The sequence below is a fragment of the Rhinolophus sinicus genome, chromosome 8 (assembly GCF_057876585.1).
Source record: "Rhinolophus sinicus isolate RSI-liver-muscle chromosome 8, RSI-T2T, whole genome shotgun sequence".
Lineage (NCBI taxonomy): Eukaryota > Metazoa > Chordata > Mammalia > Chiroptera > Rhinolophidae > Rhinolophus > Rhinolophus sinicus.
In genome coordinates, this window is record NC_142508.1 from 32,733,719 (window position 1) to 32,751,075 (window position 17,357).

At 45.2% G+C, this 17,357-nt stretch overlaps 2 protein-coding genes and 1 long non-coding RNA gene across 5 annotated transcripts in view; 1 reads left to right on the top strand and 2 right to left on the bottom strand.

The window, feature by feature from the left end:
* The window catches only part of LOC148757477 (uncharacterized), a 31,930-nt gene extending 26,921 nt beyond the window's left edge, over positions 1–5,009 (top strand). The window contains exons 2-3 of one of the 2 annotated variants that reach the window (XR_016022168.1): positions 2,112–2,466; positions 3,787–4,138. This is a non-coding gene — a long non-coding RNA (uncharacterized LOC148757477). The other variant, XR_016022167.1, reaches the window with a different exon arrangement.
* The window catches only part of ZNF805 (zinc finger protein 805), a 32,375-nt gene extending 25,565 nt beyond the window's left edge, over positions 1–6,810 (bottom strand). The window contains exons 1-3 of the mRNA XM_074315433.2: positions 6,517–6,810; positions 5,004–5,130; positions 1,636–1,725 (exon numbers count right to left, since the gene is read on the bottom strand). Coding sequence (XP_074171534.2) covers positions 1,636–1,725; positions 5,004–5,130; positions 6,517–6,735 — 436 coding nt within the window. The 5' untranslated portion in view covers positions 6,736–6,810. The remainder of the gene's footprint in view (positions 1–1,635; positions 1,726–5,003; positions 5,131–6,516) is intronic.
* Positions 6,811–10,081: 3,271 nt separating this feature from the next.
* AURKC (aurora kinase C) lies at positions 10,082–16,454 on the bottom strand. Of its 2 annotated transcripts, none has more exons than XM_074315422.2 (7): positions 15,823–16,454; positions 15,669–15,705; positions 15,221–15,412; positions 14,737–14,875; positions 13,328–13,476; positions 10,464–10,638; positions 10,082–10,290 (listed from the first exon to the last, which is right to left on the bottom strand). In XM_074315422.2, exons 1-7 carry the CDS (start codon positions 15,869–15,871, stop codon positions 10,120–10,122), a joined length of 912 nt encoding a protein of 303 aa, XP_074171523.1. In that variant the 5' UTR covers positions 15,872–16,454; the 3' UTR covers positions 10,082–10,119. The 2 variants fall into 2 exon arrangements, with proteins under 2 accessions (XP_074171523.1, XP_019572484.1); XM_019716925.3 differs by having other exon boundaries at positions 15,669–15,708; positions 15,823–16,452.
* Positions 16,455–17,357: the final 903 nt, after the last annotated feature.

A 17,357-nucleotide genomic window follows, 5' to 3' on the forward strand; every position in this document is an offset into this window, starting at 1 on the left:
GTCTTGTATTAATTTTTGCTCCAAAAGACGCATTAGAGCTGATTGTCCGGCTAGGTCTTATTTTCAGGGAAACACAGACCGAAAAAGACAAACACCATGTGATCTCACTTATATGTGCAATCTAAAGAACAGAATAAGGCAAACAAAACAGAAACAGACTCATAGATTCAGAGAAAAAAACTGATGGTTGCTAGATGGGAGGGGTGTTGGGGGATGGGAGAGAGGGTGAAGGGATTAGAAAGTACAAATTGGTAGTCCCAAAATCGTCATGGGGATATGCAATACAGTATAGGGAATATAATCAATATTGTTATAAAGATTATGTAGGGTGTAAGAAGGGTACTGGACGTATCGGGGTGGATTACTTCATAGATCGTGTAGATGCCTGACCACTGCACTCTACACCTAAAGCTGATATAGAATATTAAACGTCAATATAATTACATATATATGTATATATACATATATATACATATATATACATGTATATATATGGTCACAGGATGTATATATATGGTACACAACAGGAAATATGGTATTGTAATAGGCTATGTATGATGTCAGAGGGGTAGTAGACTTGGGGTGGTTATCACTTTGTGAGGGGCGTAAATTTCTGATCATTATGCTGTTTTGTACACCTGAAACTAATAAAATTTAACTAAAAAAAAAAAGAAAGAAAAAAAAATTATCAAACTGAATCCAGCAGCATATGAAAAGGATAATATACCATTACCAAGTGGGGTTTATTCCTGTAATGCAAAGAAGGTTTGACATACAAAAACTGATCAATGTCATACACATTAACAGAATGAAGAAAATGCCAACATGACCTTCTCAGTTGACGCGATAAATAATACCAACAACTTACTTTTCATGAACCACTTCCTATGGCTCAGACACTGTGCTAAGCAGTTTTATGCATAAATGCATGATGTGCTTACAGCCCCAAACAACCCCATGACACAGAAAACGTGATTTACTAGCATCTTCCAGGAACACACTGAGTGTAGCAGACAACACTCACCAAACCCTGCGCTCCTCAAACTGGACACACAGCTTCACACTTCCACACACCCAAGTGGGCCTGAATGCCTAGTTCTCGTCAGGGGGATGTGAGGGGAACCCGATGTTTGTGGGAGTAGGTGTGACATTCCCCCTTCCTCTCTCCATTCTCCTCTGCCAGCTGCAGGATGTCAGGACAACATGAAAGCCACATGTTGATGACAGAAAGGACCTGGGTCCCCGATTAACTGTGTGGTACACAGCTCCCCGCTGACTCACATGGACCCACCTCAGGGGAAGTGAGAAAAACAGTTTCCATATGCTGAGCACTGAGATTCTGGAGTTTGTCTGATCTGGTAGCTAGTTTTAGCTTATATGAACACACAGCGAGATCCTGTAACTTCGCTCTGACCACAGAGCTGGGAGTCGGCAAGTCAGGCTTTGAGCCTAAGACAGATCTTAGCTCACACACCTCTGTCCTCCATGAGGTCAGAGGGCCCACGGATCAAAGGGCTACAAGGCTTCCAAACCACCAGACAGGCCACAAGAAGCTTCCCCAGGGATCCATGACAGTGGTCTCCTCGAGGTCTCAAGCCTGCAGGGTCTCCCACTTGCCCACATCTTGGCTCCTACCTGGACAGGTGCTTTGCGAGAGGTCTTTCTTCACTGTCCATAGCTCCTGCTCCAGCTGGTAGATCAGCTCAGGTCTGGGAACAGGACACCCTGTTCATGGAGAAAGAGCACATAAGGATTTCTGTGAAAAGAAACACAACCTGTCAGTCTAGTCAGGGACTTCAGGATGTGGACAAGACCTCAGAATGAAGCTGCTCCCATCCACGCAAAATGCTGGAAACCACAGATATGCCATACTGACATGGAGTTGTTATTCCTAATACTAAACCAAAAACTAATATATAGAGAGTACAATCATATTCCAACCAACTTTAATGAATTATGTCATTTCAAAATTGAAATAAATTTATGGAGTAATTTAAGCAATTGACATATTTAAAATATTGACTCTTTTCATTCAAAACAAGGTATGTGTCTTCATTGATCTAGGTCTTTTTTTAGATCCTAAACTAAGTTGTATATCGTTCTTCCTACAGACCACAGACAACATGAGGATTCTGTATCTCAGGATTTCCTCATAACATCCCAGGAAGTACATACTGTGATCAACACCATTTTATCACTGAAGAAACCAAGGCTCAAGCAGATAACGCGACTTGCCAAAGAGCGCGTAAGTGGTGAGTGGCGGAGCCAATATGCAAGCCAGGTCTAGCCATCTCTGCTCTCTGTGCTATAACCTCAAAGCTACACAACTCAGCTCCAGAAGGTGCCGAGTCCAGACACAAGGACCAAAAGAATCTGATGAGAGTAACAGTAGTCGTGGTGGTAGCAGGGTTTTCAGTTGCTAACCTGCACACAACGGGATCACACCAGGTGTTCTGAGCCCTCTGCGTAAGTTACCCATTTACTCTTGCCACAGTCCTGGAAAGTAGATATCATTATCACCCCGTTTTACCAATGAGCACAGGAAGGCACAGACAGGTTCAGTAACTTGCCCAGGGCCACAGTTTTTAAAGAGCAGAGCTGGAGTGAACACCAGGGGTCTGGCTCCAGACCCTTGTCTCCCAAACACTCCATTACTGAGGAAACAGTGAACACCACTATGTGGGGCCAGCAGCCTGAGACCAAGTGCAGGATTGTGGGGAGGCAGGGACGTGAGCATAAAGATTCATCCTCAGAGAACGGGCCAGGGGAGGGGCAGACTCAGTGACTCTAGACTTCAGCATTTCATAACTACTAAAAAATAATAAAACTGAGAATGCTACATAGTGATATGGTCACATAAGGACATTTACAGGAACATCAAATATTATCTACTGTCTTCAACATTTCATTAAAAAAGGATTACTACAAAAAAATAGAGAGGACAGCTTCATGAAATGAAGTGTATATTCTATATTGGGTAAGTTAAGTGGCAATGGCCAAGTTTTCCTGACTTTGCAGCGGCCTGGCATGCCATGAAATTAAATGGGTGCAGAGGGAACAGAACCTGGAACAGGCCTAACATGCCACCAGTGCTCCACGGACCACAAGCTGTGACTATTAATCACTTTTCTTAAAGTGACCCAATTTTTATTTTTCTTAGACTGCTTCTAAAAGGGAATCCTGGGAGCGGCCGGTTAGCTCAGTTGGTTAGAGCGCAGTGCTCTTAACAACAAGGTTGCAGGTTCGATCCTCACATGGGCCACTGTGAGCTGCGCCCTCCACAACTAGATTGAAACAACTACTTGACTTGGAGCTGATGGGTCCTGGAAAATCATACTTAAAGTTTTAGAAAAAACTTAATTGATTTAAATAAATAAATAAATAAATAAATAAATAAATAAATAAATAAAAGGGAATCCTGGGAGGTGGCCGGTTAGCTCAGTTGGTTAGAGTGTGTTGCTGATAACACCAAAGTTGCCGGTTCGATCCCCTCATGGGCCACTGTGAGCTGTGCCCTTCTTAAAAAAATAAAAAATAAAAATAAAATAAAATAAAAATGAAATCCTGTATTGCGCTTAATAAATGGGAAACACTTTCCTTGACATATAAAGAGGTATGTGCATGGGCGCTAGCAAGAAACCCAGCATGACGGGCAGCGTGAGCTCCAGGAAAGCATGTAAAGGGGGTGAAGAGTCAGCAGGGCCAGATGGGGCACCTTTTATTTTAAAACTTTTTAAATATTTAATCTATCAAACTTTTCTAATTGTGTTTTATCTCTTCTGATAGACACAGGACATGATTCCAGTTCTGTAATAATAGGCATGCCTTACCCTGGATTTTCAGCCCTCCATTCCCTCAAGCTGAGTGGTCTGCAGTGACCATCTTTAAGCAGACAAAACACCTAAGCTGGTGTTTCTCGACCTCGGCACTCCTGACACTACGCTGCACAATCCTTTGGCGGGGGAGTGGGGCAGGAGTGGGGAGAGGCTGTCCTGTCCATTGCTGGATTTAATGGCACCTCTGGATCTACCCACTAGATGACATTACCACCCACCCCAGGGCGGAGCAAGCAAAAGTGACTGCACACATTGCCAAATGTTGCCTGGGGGATAAAAATGCCACTCTTAACTGTTCTCTCTTGTGCTAGGAGAGGACTTTGGCCCTGGACTTAGGAAACAAGAGACGATCATGGAGGCACACGAGAATAAAGAAGGCCCATAGCCAAGACCATGTTGTTCGGAACAATACCCGGTAGCAAGGAGGGCAAAGGCCTCCTGGGGGTCTGCCTGCTCACCCTCTTCTTGGACAACATCCCATCACTCACCGCCCTGAAAACTGGCCTGTAGGGGACGCTTGAGCTGAGCAGGCTGGCTCAGTCAGATCCCTCTCTGGAATGTGAAATAAGAACCACAGACAGGCCAGTCTGTGCTGGGCACTGGGGTGAGAGATCCCAGGAAGTATGGGCTCGGATGGCCATTCCTGCCTCAGGGATGCCCCAGGGAGCCCAGCAGCAAAGTAAGAAAAAGAAACAATATAAACGTGCAAAGAAGTACAGACAAGGAATCTGGGGCCACAGAGAGCCGAGACCGAGGTGGCCAGTCCTGTCGCAAACTCAATGTGGAGTAAAAGCCATTGTGAACACAGTGACATGAGCAGACCCAGAGAGAGAAGCCAGAAGAGGAGACCCAGGAGCCAAGACGTAGTCCTGGTGGTCCCCAATTCCTATACCAGTCTCTCATTGGGCCCGACTGGACATCCTGCCTTTGGGTTCTACAGACCACCCCCATTTCCTTCCACCACATTCTAGGAGCCAGAGGGAAATTGTTTCTTGCTCAAGTGAGACCAGGAGACCAGGCAGGAAGGAATGAGTTTAGAAAATAACTGCACCTGGTGGTAGGAGGGAGGGAGGGCTTCTGGGGCCTTCTTGACCAGCCAAGATAGAGCCAGAGGTTAGAATGAAGGAGGTGGCAGGTGTCCCCCATGGCAGAGTGGGGAGGACTTACCCAGAGACACGAGAAGCCCACAGTTTTCCAGCATCACTTCCTGGTACAGGGCCCTCTGGGCCGGGTCCAGCTGCCCCCACTCCTCCTGGGTGAAAGTCACAGCCACATCCTCAAAGGTCACAGACACCTGGAATGTGAAATAGAGGTAACAGAGTTGGCCTTCTGGCTGCTGCATGCAATCAGAGCTCATTCTGCATCATGGTGTAGCTATCAAGGCCCTAATCATCGAACACCTCCTGAGGGACGAGCTCCACGCTGGGCTCACGAGCAAGGTAGACAATGCTTTGGACATAACAGTGTAAAAGAGAAGTCTCCTATGCAGAAGACATTGTAAAACGACAAAAGACAATGACATATGGACTGGAAGATGCAGATAGTAAAGTCTCTAGGACTTCAGAGAACTGAGGAAATAATTATAATACCAATAACAGTAACAACAGCAGGACCTGAGCCTCACTGGTCCTGCTAGGTGCCTTCCCCATGTTGAGGGCTTCACATTATATCTTAAAGTGATAACAAGTCCCCAGTTCATAAGTCATCGTTTTCACCAGTGTTTCCTGATTAAAAACATGGAGGTTGCCTCGGTAATTACTCCCACCGCCAAATTCTATCCATTCTCCTCAATGTGAACTGTCCATCAGATGCAGGAGCACATCCTGTGATGACCAGAGCCATTCATCAAATATAAATAATTCAGCCACACCACTCTCGGATGCACAGTCCCATCATTGCAGATCTATCATTTAAATGTTATGAGACATTGGCTCATGGTTTTTCACCCACACCTTCAGTGTTCACATCTCTGCTTTCTAGCTTCATCCTCTCTATCAGTTCTCTTAATATCTCAATTAAATACTTTTCAATTCCTAATAAATTAACAGGAACCATGCAATATTACTTATTTAAGGTGCTGGATAAACTCACATTACTGTGGATAACAGATAAGGATAGAAAAATCAACTAGGGCCTCAACACTTACTACCAGATGATACATGTTTCAATGATGAAAACTCTCTGACATACAATCATAGCATACTATATAACTGGTTAGGGTTGCACATATGTCTTTCTGTGGTTTTAAGTTAGAAGTGTGGAAACAATTAGAGAAAGAGTTGGTTATTAATCAAGTCCTGGCCATTTCGGGTCGACAGTTATGGACGTCATTGTTCAGCTTCGTGGACTGTCACTAAAGATAGTAATCTGGGGTCTGGTTAGTTGATTTAGAGCAGGCTGACGTCCTGAGTCGTTTTTTGTAGGTAAGCGGTTGATTTGCCTGGCAGGTTGCTGCAGGTTGTGGGTCAAAATTCTGTTTTTCTATCTGGTCTGTCTACTGTACATTTGCATATTCGGTCTCTCATGTTCTAAGGCTGGAGATAAGTGACAAGCCAGCTACACTTGTAAATAAACGACAAGGACAAAGAGGAATTCTATGGCTGACTTGGCCTCCACTCTGCGCAGGAGCCCTCTCCGAACCAGCAGAGAAGCAGCAATGCCAAAAACAATGTCCACTCACCTGTGCCGGGTCTATCCACGCCGCCGCCATCACGGGACCCAGTGGAGAGAGGGGGGCCCAGACAGGCGGTGACACAGGCGGGTCCCGCGGACTCAGCCGACCGCCACCCCTTCCCTGCCCTCGGGGTGACCTCGACTGACTGTCGCACTCCCCGCTGACAGGGAAGCTCATGGCTCGTTCGAAAGGACGGAGGTGACTCTTAGCCTCCTTTCTGCTCATTTTCGAAGAGCCGTACTACCAGCGACCACAGAACAGCAATCCCCTCCCCACAACTAGCGTGGACGAAACCGTCGCATGCAAATGACGTCTATCACAGAGAGACCGGAAATCCAGTCCCCCTCAGCCGGCCGCCGCAGGAAACGCCCCTCTCCTGGTCCGTCATTGGTCCAGCGCCCGCCGCACACGTACATTGCACAGCCTTCTGGACGATATAGTTTTTGTCTTCAAACAACCAGCATTGAGCGCGTTCAGTAGCGAGTGGTCCTTGGTGTGAAAGACTTACCAGGCCCAGAGCTACGGGTCAGACCCGCCTCGTCACGTGTCTTCACACAACACGGGGCAACCAAGGAGAAGGGGCGAGACCGTCCATTCTCCGCCCGGGGAAATTGAGGCTCAGGAGGCAGGGACATTCACCCCGGGTCATGGCAAGTGCAAAGGTGCGAAACCCGGCCCTCTGCTGTTTTCGTGACTTCCCGGTGCGCCTCATCTCTCTCTTGCTCCTCCTGTAGGCGATACGTATAAATGAGCAAATTAACCGCCAAAAGGAGCACTCCATAAAGTTCCTCGCCGACGTGTTGCGCAGGCAAGAACAGGTCTTTTGGGCTGCCTTTGGCTCAGAGCCACCTTCACGTGAGGCAGGGACTTCTGGGTAATGGAGTTGGGCCCAGGTAACCAGAAGAGAGTGGTTTGCCATCCTCTGAGGAAAGGAGGCCGTAAATAGGGGTGGCTTGGAGGGAAGCTCAGTATTCCACTTTACAGCAAGGTCAGTTTGAAATATCTGTAAGACCACACATTGTGTCACATAGGCACTTTCACCCATGTCTGAACATTAGGAGAGGGTTCATGCCTGAGTATATAAATTTAGGAGTTGTTAGTGCATGCTTTTATTCCAAGTCATGATACCAACAAAAGAATGAGAATAGATGGAGAAAGTAAAGGACGGGTGAACCCAGAACCAATCATTAACTAGTGGCAGACAAGAAACCAACAAAGTCATGTTAGGAATTCTAACATTCCTTCTAGAATTACATTGCCCAAAGTCTTGGAAGTCAACCTCAGTGACTTCTTGTTTTCTTCTCATGACTATGAAAATCAGGTAATAAAATCCAGCTTCTAATGTGTAGAGAATACATGCGGTTATGAAAATGGAACTCAAGAGATTTTTTATTGTTATTATTGGGGAAGGGGAACAGAACTTTATTGGGGAACAGTGTGTACTTCCAGGCCTTTTTTTCCAAGTCAAGTTATTGTCCTTTCAATCTTAGTTGTGGAGGGTGCCGTTAGCTTCAAGTTGTTGTCCTTTCAGTCTTAGTTGTGGAGGATGCAGCTCGGCTCCAGGTCCAGTTGCCATTTTCTAGTTGCAGGGGGCACAGCCCACCATCCCTTGGTGGTCGAACCGGCAACCCTGTGGTTGAGAGGATGCGCTCCAAACAACTCAGCCATCCGGAAGCTCAGCGGCAGCTCAGCTCAAGGTGCTGAGTTCAATCTTAGTTGCAGGAGGCGCTGCCCACCATCCCTTGCGGGACTTGAGGAATTGAACTGGCAACCTTGTGGTTGAGAACCCATGCTCCAACCAACTGAGCCATCCGGGAGGCAGCTCAGCTCAAGGTGCCCTGTTCAATCTTAGTTGCAGGGGGTGGAGCCCACCATCCCTTGCGGGACTCGAGGAGTTGAACGGGCAACTTTGTGGTTGAGAGCCCACTGGCCCATGTGGGAATCGAACCAGCAGCCTTCGGAGTTAGGAGCATGGAGCTCTAACCGCCTGAGCCACCGGGCCAGCCCCAAGAGATTTAATTTTTAAATTGGAGAAATGCGTAGTGACAGGATTTTAATTGAATCAAGGATTAAGGTGGAGTTAATTTCCTAGAAGATGATGCTGCTCATAAAAGGAGGTTGTAGACAAATGTGGCTTAATTAGCGCATAAGGAACAATATCATCCATCATTGGAGACAGTAATTTGCCCATATTGGAAGAGAGACATAATTCTCCTTTTCACATGTGGTAAACCCTTTGGTTAAATGAAATTATTTTGAGTTAGGACATAAAACAGATATTAAAGCTAAGATTTTTATGTTTTCTGCATCATGGGAGGCAGAATGTCTAAATCAGTGCAGGTGAGGAAAACTATACACCTATTGGAGAACTTTGAAATCCCTACTGTAAAGCATGTCAGAATTTTCATTATTTGAACACATATCATCTACTAGTCAATGTTGAGGCACTAGTTTGATTTTCCTTTCCTTCTCTGCTGTCCAAAATGTGCCCACTGATGAGTTTATTCAACACCAGAAATTAGTAAAATTGCATGGTTCCTGCGTATGCACCAGTTATTAGGAATTTCCAGGTGTTTAATTGAAGTATTAAGTCAAGAGAACTGATAGAGAGGATGAAGCTAGAAAGCAGAGATGTGAACACTGAAGGTGTGGGTGAAAAACCATAAGCCAATGTCTCATAACATTTAAATGATAGATCTGCAGTGATGGGGCTGTGCATCCAAGAGTGGAGTGGCTGAATTATTTATATTTAATGAGGGAGTCTGGTCATCACAGGATGTGCTCCTGCATCTGCTGGACAGTTCACATTGAGAATGTATAGAATATGGTGGTGGGAGTAATATTACTGGGGCAAACTCCATGTTTTTAGTCAGGAGACAGTGTGGTTACGATGCTTGCAATGAGCAGAATACATGTTTGAGCTCTCAGCTGAGTTAAGATGTTTACTCTGGTACAGTCAGCTAATCATGAATGGAGCAACTGCCACATGAAAGAAAGTTAGAACACTCTCTAAATTGCTGCAAGCCGAGGATGTGATTTCATAAGAGGTGATGCTACTTTTATTATTTGGGATGATTTATTCTGATGCAATCAGATGACACATCACAGAGGTGCTAGTGAAATGATTTGAGAATTGGGTGGCACTGATGTGCAGTGAGACATTTTATCTAGAAGACAGCCGCATGTTGGATGTCAATAGAAACTGAATCTGGGTTGATCAGGGTCCTGTTTTACAAATGGCATACTCCTGAAAACATGGGAAATAGTAGGTTGAGTCTAGGAACCACTATGATAGGTGGTAGGTTATGCACCACTGGGATGGTTATCGGTAGAAAGTAGTCACTAGTGTTCAAAGAGGAAACCAGTCACCAACCCTGGTGGCCAGGAGAAGCATCATTTTGGGCCCCTCTCATAGGAAAAAGTTCTACAAGAAATAAAGATTCTACATAATTACATACCAACTTCACAACTATAAAGACCTAGTACAAAATGATTCAGCTTTTATTAATTAGCATCTTGCATTTTAAAAGAGAAGAAACAAAAGGCAGATGAGATAGTGGAGGCAGGGGAGCTCTCTGAACAAACACAAAGGTACAGAGTGGAAAGGGCTCAGGAAGCCATTTGAGTAGATGGAGGGAGCACCCTCCGAGAATGGGCTCGAACCCAGGGGTGCTGCAGGATATGGGCCAAAGGCAGCCGCTCCGAGGGCTGGTATCTGAGAAGCTTGCTGATCAAGTCCTGGGCCCCCAAAGGTATTGATGGAGGAAACCTTAGATCAACCTGATGAGGCCAGAAAAGAAGAGGAGTATGGTTAATTTCTGGTCCATGTTCTCCCTGTTTTTGAATCCCATCAAGGCAATGTTTTCAACCTCTGTGTGTGCCTCAGGCTCTGCACGCCCACCAGCCACCACTGACTGGATCCCCCATGAATTCTCAGAATGTGGCCATTTCACCTTAAGGATGCGTCTGTAGGTCTCAGAATAGGAGGTGCTCTCGAAGGGTGGGTTTCCCACCAGCAGCTCATAGCAGAGCACCCCAATGCACCACAGATCCACCTTCTCATTGTATGTTCTCCCCTCAATCATTTCTGGGGGCAAGTAGTCCAGAGTTCCACACATTGTCTTTCTCCTAGAGGGCAGAGAAGTGAGCACTGCGCAGAGATCCAGAGCAAGTGAAACCCTTCTTCCCCAGTCTCTAGTGAGTTGGGAGACCTAGGAAGTCCTGAGATGTCCCCTCCCCAGCACGGACTTTGGAAACACCAAATTTTAATATGGATCAAGGTTCAGACAAAGCAAGTAGTGGGACCTACCATTTCTATACTTTAGAATTATTCATACGGAAGGAAGGAAGGAAGGAAGGAAGGAAGGAAGGAAGGAAGGAAGGAAGGAAAACTAGAATTATTCATACAATTATTTAACTCATGATCCAGGGTGTTTTCACAAGAATATTCTGGGCATCAAGAAAGATCAAGTAAATGGATTATGGTTTATTCATACAGTAAACTTCCTGGAATTACAGAGCAATGGTTGTTTATTTACATGGAAACTGGTTGGTAACATTAACAGATCAAAACATGTATGGTTGAACCGCATTCTTTCAGTCTCCAAACAAATATTAAATACGTGCATTTGAAAAAGGCAGTACAGTTATGTGCTACTTAATGATGGGGAGAGATGCATCTGAAAAATGCATCATTAAGCGACTTCATCATTGTCCAAACATCATATGCACTTACACAAACCTAGATGGTCTAGCCTACTACACACCTAGGCTTTGTGGTACAGCCTATTCTCCTAAGCTACAAACCTGTACAATATCTTACCGTACTGAATATTGTAGGCGATTGTAACACAATGGTATTTGTGTATGTAAACATAAAAAAGATAACATAAAAGATAAAAACAATGGCACACCTGTACAGGGCACTTACCATGTGTGGAGCTTGCAGGAGTGGAAGTTGCTCTGGGTGAGTCAGTGAGTGAGTGGTGAGTGAATGTGAAAGCCTAGGACATTACATACACTACTGTAGGCTTTATAAACACTGTACACTTAGTGGGGCCACTCACCAGTCAGCCAATATTCTATTGTTCCTTTGCTATTTTAAAAAGGAAAAAAAAAGGATTGCCTCTTGGCTTCCACAATTCTGCTGATGTGTGAGTAGCGTAATGCCTGGCTCCCAATCAAACTTATTTTGTCTTTTTATGAGAATGACCTATCCTCATCTATACACGTATGTTCGGGTAGAGTACTTGAAAATGTAGAGTAGGCATTATAATTATCATATGGATATCATCTCTGTGACTTTGAAGTAAAAAGTAGAATAAGTTATACTGTACTCTGCATTAGATAAAATACTGTACACAGGCTACACTAAATTTAGTTTTTAAATATTTTTCTTTAATAGTAAGTTAACCTTAGGGTACAGTAATTTTTTTACTTTATAAACTTAATTTTTTATAACTTTTTGACTCTTGTAATACCACTTAGCTAAAAACACAAACACATTGTATAGCTGTACAAAAATATTTTCTTTATATCCTTATTCTATAGTTTTTTCTATTTTTATATATTTTTTATATTATTCTTTTACTTTTTCACTTTATTCTTAAAAACTAACACACACACATTAGCCTAGGCCTACACAGGGTCAGGTTAATCAGCATCACTGACTTCCACCTCCACATCTTGTCCCATTGGAAGGTCTTCGGGGGCAATAACACGTGTGGAGCTGTTGTCTGTGGTAACAATGCTTTCTTCTGGAAGGCCTCCTGAAGGACTTGCCTGAGGCTCTTCTTGAGGTGTCCCTCTTTTCAGAAATATGTCCTTAATTTATTTCATCATAGGTTTTTTTGCTTAATTTCATCATAGGTGATGAAATTTCATCATAGGTGATTTGCTTAATCTATTTCATCATAGACTTGCTTGTAAGCAGACAATACACCATGAACATCCCTCTCTATTAATGAAAACCTTTTGGTGTTGGGGTCCATGTTTTCAGATTTTTTAAGGAGCTTGTTGAGGTCTGCAAAATCTTCTGCTAAATGCTTCACTGTGAGTTTTTCTTGGTTCTTCTTTTTCTTTCCCTGCAGTTTCCTTTGTCCTTGCCTCCTCTTCAGCTATGCGTTCCTGTCCAGTTCCAACAACTCATTAGTCAATCCCTCAGGAACCACCTCTAGGAGCTCCCCAATGTCACCTTCATCCACACCCAGGTTAAAGTGCTGGGTTTGCCGTCTCAACCACAGCCTTGTTGATTTTTGCAACCTCCTCACCCTTGGTAAATCCTTTGAAGTCATGGACAACCTCCTGACTGTCTTCTTGGACTACGTCTGATGCCATTATACACTCCTTGGTGACATCACCCCAATCCCAAGCAAGGTTCTTGATGCAGTCATAGATGTTGTAGTCCTTCTAGAACTGCATCAGTATAGTATAACAAATATATAAACCAGTAACATAGTCATTTACTATCATTATCAAGTATTATGTATGGTACATAATTATATGTGCTGTACTTTTAGACGACTGGCAGTGCGGTAAGCTTGTTTACACCAGCATCACTACAAACACGTGACTAATGCGTTGTGCTGGAACATTATGTTGGCTACATCACTAAGAGATAGGAAGTTTTCAGCTCCATTATAATCTTATGCGACCACCGTCATATATGTGGTCCATCATGACCAAAATGTCATTAGGTAGCACATGACTATATTCAAACACCAACTCAGTTTTGTATCTGGGTCTTACATACGGAACGTATTAAATTGGATCATTCCTAACCAGCACCCAGGGCCCCTCCCACCACCACCTCACCTACCTCAGCGAGGGTGTGTGCACAGACCAGCCAAAGTCTGCAATCTTCACCTCACCCCTGAACCCCAGCAGCAGGTTCTCCGGCTTAATATCCCTGTGAATCACCTTATTCTCATGGCAGTAGGTCAGAGCATCTGCTAACTCCTCCATTATCTGTGTGAGCAAAGAAAAAGCAGTCTGAAGTCAAAGCCTGTCACAACTACCTGATGTAAAATACTCATCATACATTTTATAACTGTTGTGGAATCTTTTATTTCCTCGTTACCAACTCCATTGCCTCCTTAATAGTACCATAACTATTGGTGGGAGAAGATTTCCTCTTCCCCGTTTTTATTGTTTAATGTATATATGTATATTTATATATATATATATTTTTTTAATTATTATTATTATTGGAGAATATTGGGGAACAGTGTGTTTTTCTAGGACCCATCAGCTCCAAGTCAAGTCATTGTCCTTCAGCCTAGTTTGGAGGGCGCAGCTCAGCTCCAAGTCCAGTTGCCGTTTTCAATCTTAGTTGCAGGGGGCGCAGCCCACCATCGCATGCAGGAATTGAACAGGCAACCTTGTTGTTAAGAGCTCGCACACCAGGTCACCCAGTGGCTCAGGTGGTTGGAGAACCATACTCCTAATGCGGAGGTTGCCGGTTCCAGTTCGATTCCCACATGGGCCAGTGAGCTGTGCCCTCAGTTGGAGGTTGGCATGAATGGCTGGCAGCCAGGGAGAGCTGCTGGAGTTGGGGGGGAGGTGAAGGAAGAGGGGTGGGAAAGGAGCTCGTGCTCTAACCAAATGAACCATCTGACCGCCCCCCTCCTCCCGTTTTATGTAGTCTTATAGGATGGATGCTAAAGTGGACACATGCTCCCTTTTGCCATAGCATAGCAAGTAGCCAGACAGAGGACCTATGCTGAGCCAATCAGATGATCTCCCACAAGACTTGAGGCCTGAGGACATAATACAAAAACAGGAGAAAAATTGGAAGATCATTCATTCTGGCAGTAGGATGACCCAACTATTCCTGCCGGGATGATTGTTGCTCTGCTCCCCCATGAGAAGCCCTCTAGAAACCTCTTGTTTCCTATTTCTAAGCCAGATTTCACTCATTTATTCAGCCAACTCCCTCATAGCCTTTCAATATGTTTCTCTGCATAAGGCAGTGGAGTAACATTCTATGCTTGCAACCAAAGAATCCAAACTTAGACACACTACTTATTAATATTTTGGGGGCAATTAGGATATCTAAATGTGAAATTGTAAGATATATATGTCATTATATAAATGTTACAGAATAAAATTCAGAGAAAAAGTAAAAAAGTAATCTGGACACTTATGACAGCCACAAGCAGTGACCACCCCCTACCAGCCCAAGGTAAACTCATGGACCCCAGAGCCCCCAGTCCCCCCACACCTCACCGTGGCTGTACGTTGCTCATCTAATGTGTGGCTCTTTTGCAGCTCCTTGTAGAGCTCACCCTGTGGAGCATATTCCAGAATCAAGTACACGCGGCGTGCATCGTGGAAGTAGTTGTACAGACGTAGAATATTGGGGTGTCTGGAGGAGAGATGGAGGAAAAGTCAGACTCCTCCCTGAGGCCCAAATCATGTTATTACAGTGATTGGTCACACAAGAAGCAAATTGTGCTGGGACCAGAATAATAATAGCCTGAGGAGGGAGTGCATAAGGGGAGAACAGGGAATAGGCATTTGGTGTGTGACACAGGGAGCTTTACCTGGTGTAATGTAATGAATTGAAGAGAAAAATTTTCAAGGTGGAAGCAACGGCCTATTTGGGGGTAGTATTGGGGGAAATGCTGGGTTTAGATGTCAAAGATGGAAGAAGATACAGAAGAACAAGAGTTAAGAACCAGTGTGGGAATCTCATGCGGACAGTCCTTACTGTAGATGCGATTGTATTTCAATTTCTCTGCGCAGCTGGTGCTCCAGTCCTTCCTTCTCTAGCTGGGACTTGAAGAGGACTTTCAGGGCCACAATGAAATGGCTTTCCTTGAGCCGAGCCAGGTACACATTCCCAAATTTTCCCTTGCCCAGAGGACGCCCGATTTCAAAGTCATCAATTGTGAGACGCCGCCTGACAGGAGAGGGAAAAAAAGCCTCAGTTTGGGAGTTACCGTAGGTGGAGGGGGAGAGTCAAGAACCGCAAACGCTCACCTTCCTCTCCTATTTTAACCCCCCCCCCCCCTTTCCCTTTCCTTTCTCAAGGACCCTATCAGGGTGTGTGGTCAGTAGCTCTCAGTCCCATGAGCCAACACTTCACATGCAGCTTGCTCTTCATCCCTCCGTCCCACTTCCATTCCTCTCCCAGATACAAAGCCAAAGGCACTCACGAGGTGGGCACGCTGGGCAGCGTTTGACCCTCTGCAGCTGCTGAAAAAGAAGAGCTGTCAACATTTCCTTCTGTGTACCCCCCACTCCCCAGAACAGATACCAGGCCTTTCTTCTCAACCCTCTTCCTCTGGTCCTGGTTCTTGTCCCTCTTACCTGCGGGCTGAGCAACGCCCGAATTAACCACAGCTGGTGGGTGATTCATGAATAGAAAAGATGGTGGCGAGATGACGTCTTCCTGAGCCCGGTCCCGGTGATCCTGAAAAGCGTTGCTTTCGCGGCGGCCTCGCCGCACAGCCTGGAGATCCCTCAACAACTCAACGCCGAGGAAACCCGCAGAGTCTGAAGAAGTACGCAGCAACACTAGCCCGGCCTTTCATACTACGCGCCCCGGCCCGGTTGGCTGACAGGTAGTTCTTTACCGATTCCCATTGGTTGCAATTTCTGAGACTTAGGCTGCGTGTCCAATAGAAGAGACAGAAATGGGAGCTTCCGCCGCGGAGGACTGAGGGCTATGGGCCAATGAGACGGCAGCAAACGGAGACCAGAAGGAGGCGGGACCTGGGGTGGATGTAGGGGTGGGCTGGACGCTAGAAGGGAAAGCCCAGAACGGTTCGCAGAGGCTATGATGGAAACGGTGCTGAATAAATGATAACGTACATAAATGCATGAGTGAGTGAACACATTCAGGACGCACATGTGAATGAACATAAACCAACCATAGAAAGCTGCTGGAGTACCTTGGGCAGTTGGAAAACTCCAAAACTACGTGCGTGCCCAAATGCCCCCTGCTTGGCCTGTGTGTTTCCAGTTCAGGCCACTACCCAGGCTGCTCCTCAATCATGCGAATACGTGAGGGCCCTACCCTAACAGGTAGCTACCACAGGGCTTTGATCTGAACAGTAATGTGACATGATTCATGTGGTAAAGGGTCAGTCTGGGTGCTGCATGGAAATTATAGCGTATAGGAGGGGCAAGAGAGGAGAAGTAGATCTGTTCGGAAGTTCTTACTGCTTTCCATATGTGTGAGGATGATAGCTTAAACTAACATAATGACAGGGGAGGTGGTTTATCACAAAGTACAATTGAACAAAGAGCATGAGTAATCAAATTAGTACAAAACTATGGATAAACGCCTTTATAGGATGAATTGGGGGTTTCTTTAAATCTATCCATACCCCATACTGCCTCCTTCAAATGTTAGCCATATTCTTGATAATACTATGGTGTATCTTACAAGTACATGCTCAGGCAAATATGATTGTTTTGCTGTAACAGAGCCTAGGCCAAGGACCAGGGGTGAAGGCTGGACTGTGCAGGAAAGTTAACTGAACAGGTTTCTCAAATGCTACACATTGCAAAGAAAGGCCTTGCACTTGACCAGCTCCAGGAAAACTTTTTTTTGTTGTTTCTTTTATTCTCTCTTTTTTTTTTTACAGTGTGTATATATAATTTTTTTCCAAGCCATTGTTTCTCAGTCTAGTTGTGTAGGACACAGCTCCCTGGCCCATGCTGGTATTATGAGCCTTGCTCCCCACGGCTGAGGCAGTCGGTCGCCAGTCATCGGTCAGCCACTCACAGCAGCTCATGGCAGTTCTCACCGGTTGCCAGCCGCTCACCCTGGCTGCCGGCCACTCATGCTGGCCACCAGCCACTCATGGCAGCACACGGTAGCCCACAGCAGCACACAG